Source organism: Amphibalanus amphitrite, unplaced genomic scaffold, assembly GCF_019059575.1.
Source record: "Amphibalanus amphitrite isolate SeventyFive unplaced genomic scaffold, NRLGWU_Aamphi_draft 000455F_arrow, whole genome shotgun sequence".
In the NCBI taxonomy this organism is placed as follows: Eukaryota; Metazoa; Arthropoda; class Thecostraca; order Balanomorpha; family Balanidae; genus Amphibalanus; species Amphibalanus amphitrite.
This window is the reverse complement of record NW_024881949.1, coordinates 51781-60892: the sequence shown is the minus strand read 5'-3', so window position 1 is coordinate 60892 and position 9112 is coordinate 51781. Positions and strand designations below refer to the sequence as shown.

General features: G+C 62.1%; 1 protein-coding gene across 1 annotated transcript in view; it reads right to left on the bottom strand.

Moving 5' to 3' along the window:
- Positions 1–1838: 1838 nt before the first annotated feature.
- LOC122391798 (DNA N6-methyl adenine demethylase-like) overlaps positions 1839–9112 on the bottom strand; it is a gene marked incomplete at its 5' end in the record, with an annotated part of 45238 nt that continues 37964 nt past the window's right edge. The window contains one exon of the mRNA XM_043386049.1: positions 1839–5374. Coding sequence (XP_043241984.1) covers positions 2427–5374 — 2948 coding nt within the window. The remainder of the gene's footprint in view (positions 5375–9112) is intronic.

Here is a 9112-nt window from a genome sequence, read left to right as displayed (position 1 = left end):
TGAATGATAAACGGTGAGCGGTGGTGACAAGGGTCAAATTTGAGGTCAAAGGACGGGGTACCCAATAACGTCCCGAAGAATTATGGGCGCAAGAGGACCAAAAGTGGTCATACATGATAGCTCGTCACCGTGGGCAGCCTCCGTCACCATGACACTGCCCTTTGACCTTCAAGGTCAAATTTGAGGTCAAACGACGGGGTACCGGATAACGTCTCGAATTTATGGAAGGAGCGGGCTAATACCGATCCCAAACGAGTCAACGACAGCCAGCCTCGTTGGCTAGCCTCCGCTACCCTGACCTTGGCTCAAGCCCTTGACCTTCAGGGTCAAACACCAGGTCAAATTGAGAGGCACCATCTCCCAAAGAAGGAGTAGGGCGAAATGTGAAGAAGTTGATCTGCCACGTCTCAAACAACCATGCCAGTGGGTGCTTGGCCGTTAGGGCTACATTTTATTTTTCTTGACCTTGACCCTAATGTTTGATTTTAGAGGTCAAATTCTAGGTCAAAGGACGGGGTACCCAATAACGTCCCGAATTATGGGCGCAAGAGGACCAAAAGTGGTCATACATGATAGCTCGTCACTGTGGGCAGCCTCCGTGACCATAACACTGACCTTGACCTTTGACCTTCAAGGTCAAATTTGAGGTTAGACAACGGGGTACCGGATAACGTCTCGAATTTATGGAAGGAGCGGGTAAAAAACGGTCCCAAACGACGGCCAGCCTCGTTGGCTAGCCTCCGCTACCCTGACCGACTGGATATGTTTTTTTTTTTTTATCAGCGAACATATGGCTGCACAGCTCATTACCAGTACCATCCAGGCAGGCTATCGATCAGATCATAGTACCTATAGTCACAATGCATATAAATATTACCGAAAAGGAAAAAGGACCTGGATTATGGATGTTTAACGAATCGCTGTTGGAAGATAAAAATTACTTAAGCCTTATCGAAAATGTGGTTATTGACGCCGTTAAACAATATGCTGTTCCAATATACCTACTCTGTAGAGTTCGTCGAAAATCACAAAAATTCGATTCAGTGGAACTTACAATTGACTGTAGCTTATTTTACGAAACTTTGTTAATGCTTATCCGAAGTGAAACAGTAAAATTTTCAAAACAAAGAGCAAGAAACTTCAGAGAACAGACCTTGAATACAGGTACTGAGAAATTTCCTTTTATCTAAGAAAGACTACGCTCGCTCCGTAATAACTCACCCAAACAAAAGGTACGCTGTTAGACGCGACGAAACATGTAAAACACGATGGTGCCAAAATCGCAGCTCTGCGACCATTTTTGGCGAAGTTGACCTGACGTCAGAGGTCACGGAGTTGATCTGAGACATTAAAATCAGGCGTCAGTCGCACTCGCTACGTCTTGTAACGACGATGGGGTGGGGGGCGTACCCGCCGCCCTCTTCCCCCTCTGTCGGGGCGCACGTACCTAATTAGAAAGCGAATAGGTCCGGCTAGTGTTAAGTTTTAGTGAAAAAAATTTACAATACCTATTTAAAAGCCAGCACTTAACCGTCTCCCGGCCGAATAAATCTACAAGCTAGCAAGTAACTGATCGGAAGTAACTAAAGAGTTTCAATCATTTCCTCTTAAGAATTCTATTGAACGTGTTCCTCGACATCGATATTTGATGACTGTATCTTCCTCGACTTTCACAGTTAGGTGTTGTGAGAGCATTGCGAGAGCCAGTCTGCTAGAGGGCGCTAGTGTACATACGGGGGCGGGCGTGTGAGAGCCAGAGGGCGCCCGTTCACCAAACTTTAACGTTGTTTGCAGTAGAGCAGCGCCGAAATCCCTCGTCCATGAAAACAATCCAAGCATACACTCAGTCATTTATGTCACCAGACATCCGCCTACCACACTTACACAATGAGTTTAACTTCGACTAGTTTTGTAAGCTGCTGCTGCTCTCACAATCCACGCTCACAGATTCCCGATATAAATACACTCGTAAAACAGTGTACAAAAATACAAAACACACAATAGATCCACAAATGTCGCCACCATTTCACCATTTGCTGTTTGCAGGAACTGACTGAAGCTATTTGCATAAAAACTAAGGAACGAGTAGTGAATTAAAACCATGACAAATATCACTATCGACAGATCAGTGCTGGCAGCAGCCCAATGCGGATTCCGGTCTCATGGGACTCGAGGTCATCCTGGGACTCATGGGACTCGAGGTCATCTTGGGACTCATGGGACTCGAGGTCTCCCGGGAGAGGCAGTCATGATAGGCTGATGAGATCCCGCCACTCCCGAGGTCTTCTGCTGGTGACACTGCACTGTTCACCGCTCCTCGGCGAGGGGCGAGGGGCGAGACAGTGGCGCCCAGCTCCGTCTGTCAGCGGCACCGGACCCTCAGAGCAGTCTGTGAGGACCGGAGCAGTCTGTGTGCACCAGACTCCTCACAGAGCAGTCTCCACTCTGCCGACCGGCGAGCGCCGCGGGGCGCCCTCGTCGCGCGAGCCGTCCCCAATGCCAGCCGTCAGCGACTGAGAACGCAGGTAGGACGGCCGCTCGCCGCCCAAACGACAGCTAAACGTGGCTGCCAGCGGACCCCGCGGCAGGCTGCCGCACTGGAACTTGTGCCGCTCGCCGCCAGGGGTCGAGGTGGCCAGCGGCGTCGGCCGCTGCACCGTGTCGCCCTCACCCAGACTGCTGGAGCGGCGTGGCCGAGCGTCGCCGACTGGCTTGAAGCCGCTGGCAGAGTAGGGAGGCGGCGGAGACGAGGGGCTCATTCGCAGGGCCGCCTCGGGCGACGAACCCGACGAGCCAGACTCCCCCGACTCGCCGGCGAAGAGCTGACGGCGAGCCGGCGGCAGGGGCTCCTCCTCACTCTCCGGAATCGTCGTGGCGATGACGTTTGTACGCGGCGTTCGACAGCGACGGCTGCCGAACCGATTCTGGAAGAGCACGGCGCGTGCCGAGTTGCGCGCGTCCAGCGGCGACTGTGCCACCCCGGCCGGCGAGCGGCTCGGCGTGGCGTCCGCCGCCGCCGGCCGCAGTCGGTCCGCCGCCGACAGTCGCGGCGCCGCGCCAGACGCTGGCGAGGAGCTGCCCTGACGCGCGATCAGCTGTTTGAACTCTGTGAGCGATGTGGGCCGGGTGAGCGGCGCCAGCGGACCGGGAGCTGGAGGACCCGAGGCGCGGCCGGCCCAGCTGGCGCGCTGGCCGCCGGCGCCGCCGGACGGTCCCGGAGGCGCGCCTGACCAGCTGCGCCGGGAGCGAGCCGCCGCCGCCGCCGGACCGGTACGCACCACGGACGGAGGAGCTGGGGCACGAGCGCCGCCCGACGCCAGAGGCTGCGGCCGGGCGAACACCGTGCGCGTGCCGTAGATGGCGTCCGTGACGGGAGCGCGCAGCGGCGCCGCACAGGCCCCGGCGACGCGCGGCGGCTTGGGAACCAGGTTGGCGCGCGGCGGCGGCGTGGCGTACATGGCAGACTGGAATGGCGCCGCCGCCGCCGCCACCGCTGTACCGCTGTCCGGAGGGCTGTACTCGAGGAAGCTGTTTGAGAAATCGGGAGGCCGTGGCGCCGTCAGCTGGCCACCTGTTTCGCCCCGAGCCCGCGGGGCGGCGCCACTGTCGTCCGACTGCGCCGATATCGAGCTGATTCCCGCCGCGCTGCCCTGACTGGTGTTCAGCGCCGGAAAATACTGCTCCATCTCGTAATAGGACGAGGAAAGCGACGCGTCCGTGAGCGGGGTGGAAGCACGTGACGATACTCCCGACGACACAGAATCGGGGCTCTCGTAGCGCACGAAACTGGAGCCTTGGCCACTGCGGAAGCCTCCCTCATCATCTGAATCATCGGCGGTTTCATCTTTCGCCTTCTTCTTCTCTCTCCGCTTCATTGGCAGCGCCCACAGCCACTTCTTTTTCAGCCTTTTGAGTTTCTGTTCGTCAGTCTTGGGCTCGTCATCGGCCTCCGAGCCGCTCTGGTACGCCATCCGTCGCAGTTCCTTCTCTCTGGCTGCTGACGGACTTTTGGATCGCAGACTGGCGCGGCCAAAACTGAACGGTGAAAAGGCCCGCGGCAGTCGCGACTTGGTCTTCCCGTCAGCGGTGGCGGCAGCGGCCGACCCCTGTCGAGCCCTGGCTACTGACTGGGCCGCGGGAGACAACTGAGCTGGCGGCGGCGTGGCCACAGCGCCGGCGGCCGGCGTCGGTTTTCTGACGCGCGCGGCCGGCGGCGCGGCGGCGGGGTCCACTGGACAGGGACCGTCGCCGGATGACTGGCTGCTGTCTGTAGTGGATTCGTCCAGAGCGGGCGCGCGCCGGCCTCCGACGCCGGGCTGAGGCGTCGAGTGGGCCGTCGGCGCCGGCAGTGTGTGCCGATGAACGTCCTGCCGGAGAGCGCCGGTCGCCGCCTCGGGCGTCCGCCTCTGTGGAGACGGCTGGTGCTGCTCCAGTCTCTGCTGTTGCTGGAGCAGGTGTTGGCGCTGCCGCTGATACAGTTGCTGTTGCTGTTGCTGCTGTAGCTGTTGCTGCTGCTGGGCCATGCGCTGTTGATACAGCTGCTGTTGTTGCTGCTGATACTGCTGCTGCTGCTGCTGCTGCTGCTGCTGCTGCTGCTGCTGCTGCTGAAGACGCTGTTGCTGCTGTTGGTACTGATACAGCTGCAGCTGCGCCGGCGACTGTGCGACCACTGCCGGCTGGGACCGCAGCGGCGGCTGTCCCAGTGTTGGCGAGCGCAGGTTGGCCGGCAGCTGGTGCTGCAGGGCCGGCGGTGAACCGCTCCACGACAGCCGCGGACCGGTGCTCGCCGATCGGGCCCGTCCCGGAGGGGAGACGGACCTCCGGGCGGCGGCCGGGTCCGACGGGGACAGCGAGCGGCGCCGGGGGCTCGAGCGGCCGCCGTCGACGGCATGGTGCCCAGGCAGTGGCCGCCGCTCTCTCGTCCCGAGCTCTGGCTCCTGACAGATTGGACTGGCGACTTTCCTCGTCTCCTGCTGCTGCTGACGTTTCTGTGGTTGTTGCTGTTGCTGCCGCTGCTGCTGTTGTTGTTGTTGTTGCTGCTGCTGCTGCTGTTGTTGTTGTTGCTGTTGTTGCTGATGATGCTGCTGCTGCTGTTGAGCCGTCCCCTCGCCACTGGGCCGCCGCCCAGCCTCCTGTCGGGCCTCTGGACGGCGCGGGTCCGGAGGCGGGCTGGGCAGGGGGCTCGGCGGCGGGCTTGGCCGACCACTGCCAGCCGCTCGCAGACTGGCGTAGACGGCCGCTGACGTGCTGCCGTAGCGGGCAGCCACGGCACGGTCCAGGGAGCCGGTGCGGGGCGGCGGAGGCCGCGGCGCCGGCCGGGGAGCCGTCTGGGAGGAGCGTGGGGAGAGGGAGCGTCCGCGCGGAGCCCGGCCCTCTGCGGACAGACAGACACGGACGGACCGGCGTCAGAGTCGCTAGTCGCAGCCAGAGAAAACAGACAGACAGGCCAGAGAGAAACAGAGGTAGAAACAGACGATCAAATCGCAAATAGGGGCACCTAGACGTGCACTGAATATTAAATATTGAAATATATTGAAACCAAAGACGTAAATAGCAGAAACTGTGACCGAGGGGCCAAATAGAGAACATGTTAATTGATTAGAAGCAACGTCAATGGTCACAGTTCAAAGTCATCGTCTGTTCTCAGCACAAACACTTCCAGCATTTGACCAACACCAGCGGCAATGTTAGCATATGCACAGCATGCAATGTACATAAAAAGCAGATAGTTGCGAAAGAAAAGCACGGCAGGCAAGTGCACACGAATGCGCTAGGTCACAGCCGGTGACAGCCACATCACACAAGTCCAGTCGTGTAAGATCGGTCCGTCCGGCTGTGCGGGCCGGGTGCCGGGTGCCGGGAGGTAGGGGCAGGGACATGCACAAGGCACACGGACCATGCAGGCAGTGCCGCCGGGACTGTGAACAGGGTGCAGTGTGGCAGACGCGCCGCTGTGCGCAGCGCCACACACAAGCTTAAGCGGGCACCGTCGGTGCTGACAGGCAAACTCCGAGCAAAGACGAAACCACGTGTATTTGAGGTAAAGACGTGAGACACAGAGCGCGCCCGGTTGAGGGGCACAGCTCAGGAACAGTGGCGGTGGGAGACCAGCGCGGAGCGGACCGCCGGGCGCCGCTGAGCATGCGGTCAGGTGAGGCGAGCGCGGCGTGTGCCGTTCGAAATGAGCGTGTGGCGACGGAGGCCACATTCCCTGATCACTTGGAATGAGGCAGTAAGCACAACACGAGGCGTCACTCCGGCACGAAACAGCACACGAAGCGTGACTGGAATGCAGCTACAACTAGTTGCAGTCTAGTCTATAAAAGCAAGCAGATATAAAACAAGCATGTACAAAAAAGCGGAATGCCCGCACAAGTAAAAAAAAGTATACAAAACGGACGGATGCGTTTAGTTGATATCTGGCTCTTGATATTGTACGATAACGTTGGCTTGTTCGTATCTGGCACATGAGATTGTCACGAGTTAATCTATCACAGAAAAACGTTGGCACAACGTGGGCGTATTTTGATCGTGGCAATCGCTCCGGCCGACTGCCTAGTTCGCCTCCGAAAGCGCCGCGTCCGCAAGGACACGCTCATTACTCGGCCTTCAGACCTGGCAGTGTTTCGCGGTCGAGTTCAGGGAATTGTGCTAGAAGCACCTCACCAGATATCCGTGTCGCAACTGTCGCCCTGACGCGACAGTTGCAGCGACCGTGGCACGTCCACCTTAGCGCGGTCCTTGGCCGACTGTTTGAAAATGTCCGGATCGATAAAGAGCCGCGGCCCGCGCTGTCGCCTGAAGCGCATGACTCGCGCTGGCTCCACCTCTCGCGGCCCGCCCGTGGTGATCGCCACCACGCTACCACCGCCGTCCGCCGGAGCCGGCGCCGCAGCGGGCGCAGGCGGGGGCGGGGGCGGCTGCTCGTCCGCCAGGTCCATTTCCACGGCCGCCAGCGCCGCCACGCTCAGCTTGTAGCTGTTGTTGCGCCGCACCGTGGCTGTCGAGCGGGACGACTCAGAGGAGCGAATTGAGTCGCGAGAGTCGTCCGCCGAACAGCGTGACTCTAACGAGTCGTCCGCAGAGCTCGGCTCGAAAAAGTCCGTCTCTAGAGGTTTACCCGGTACCACATGCGTCTCGGCGGGCGTTTCGCCCGGAGTCGCCGTGTCTTTCCGTGCCCCTGACTGCTCAGCCCTGTCAGCCGCGGTCGCCGCCGGCTCCTCTGGTTCAGTGGTAGGTACGGGAGGCATCAGAGCCACCAGATCGGGCGTCACCCCGCCCGCTGACTCGGCGCGCGGTGGCGGCACGGCTGTCACAGTGACCCCAGCAGCGGCGGCCGGGGCCGGAGTTGAGGGTACTGTGACGGCAGCAGCCGCCGGGTTGGCAGCGGGAGCGGCGCGCTGGAGATTAACATACGCTCCACGCACTCGACTGGACGGCCCCGCACCAGGTCTGATCACCGGCACACTACGGCCCAGGTCCGGGTCGAGCACGCGCATCATTGAGCTAGCTGGGCTGACCGAGCGCCGTTTTCGGCTACCAGCGGCCGGCGGAGTGGCCGAGCGGGGACGCACCACGGGACACCCGCAGTCCGCAGTGGCCACCGTCACCGCCGCGGCGGCAGCTGCCGGCGGTGCGGCGGTCCCGGACGCCGGAGACGCCGAGCGGGATGAGGGACGTGAAGATGGTCGTGACGAAGGGCGTGATGAAGGTCGTGATGAAGGACGTGACGAGGGTCTGGAGGCCGGCCGGGAGCCCCTCGACTCCCTGCCGGCCGCCGGGGAGGCGGACCGCGGGGTGGCCGTCCTCTCGACGGTCGCCGTGGGTCCGGAGGCGGCTGAGGATGAGGACGAGCCACGTCTCAGCGTGGCCAGGTAGTGAAGCGGCCCGGCCGACTGCAGCGCTGCCTTGGAGCCGGGGCGGCGCAGACTGCGGAACCCTGACAGGATGCCGGCGGCGGCGCTGCGGCCCGGAGCGCTCACCACCGTGCACACTGAGGCAGGGCTGTCGGCCGTGCCTGAAGTGCCCGAACTGGAGCGGGCCGAACGACGCGAGCCGACCGATGGCGCCGGAGAGGCTGCGCGCGACGAGCCGGCCGACGAACGTCGCCCCGTCCGCTCCGGACGGATGTACATCGGCTTCTTTTCTGGGAAGCGCACCATGCCGCGTGAGTAGTCGATTTTGACGATTCCGGGCAGCCTGCCGTTGATGACAGCCGTCGAATCGGCGTCGCTGCCGTCGGAGGAGCGGCCGGCGCGAGACAGGGAGGACTCCCCATCGCTGCTCAGAGCGGCGGCCGTCGAGCCCGGCGACCCGCTCATCATACCTTCACCGCCACCGACAGCCACGGCGCCGTCCGTCGAACCTGTCGAGACCGACGGAGCGCAGTCCGAGCGGCCGCTTCCCCTTCCCTCCGCGCCCCCGCCCGACCCCGACGAGCCGCCGCTGTGCCCAGCGTCCTCACTGAGCTCCGCCACACTGCCGAACGGTGTGGCGGGCGCCTCGCGGGCGCCGCTCGCCGGTCCGGCTGGCCAGTCCGGCTCAGGCAGACCGGCTGCCAGCGAGCCGAGCGGGCTGGCCGGAGCCTCGAGGCCGCCGCTGAGCGTCTCCACACTGTCCGTCAGCGAGCCCTGCGACACCGTGTCGCTGCCGCTCAGGGAACCCATGCTCACGTCTCTGTCGCGCTCGGCCTCGGCAGGGAGAGGTAGCTGAGGACGCTCGCCGCCGGCCGGCGCGCCGGCGCGCGGCTGGCGACGAGCCGGACGGGGTGTCACCGTGGCGCGCGCGTACGCCGACGCGCCGAGCCGCAGCTCGACACAGTCGCCCGGCTCGAAGGTAGTATGTGAGAGCGCTCGGCTGGGGCCGTCCGGTGCGTCCCGGGAGCTGTATATCACCTCCCCGGCCGGACTGAGCGTCACGCGCGCGCCCACCCGTCGGCGCTGGTCGGCGGGCCGGGACGGACGCACCGCCGCCGCGAACGGTGCCAGGTTATCCGTCGGAGCCGGGATCTCGTCAACAGTGACGTATTCTAGCTCCCGGCGCCGGCGATTGTCCTCGGCAGGCAGGGTGAGTCGGAATACTCGCGCCAGAGCGTTATCAGCCGTCATAATCT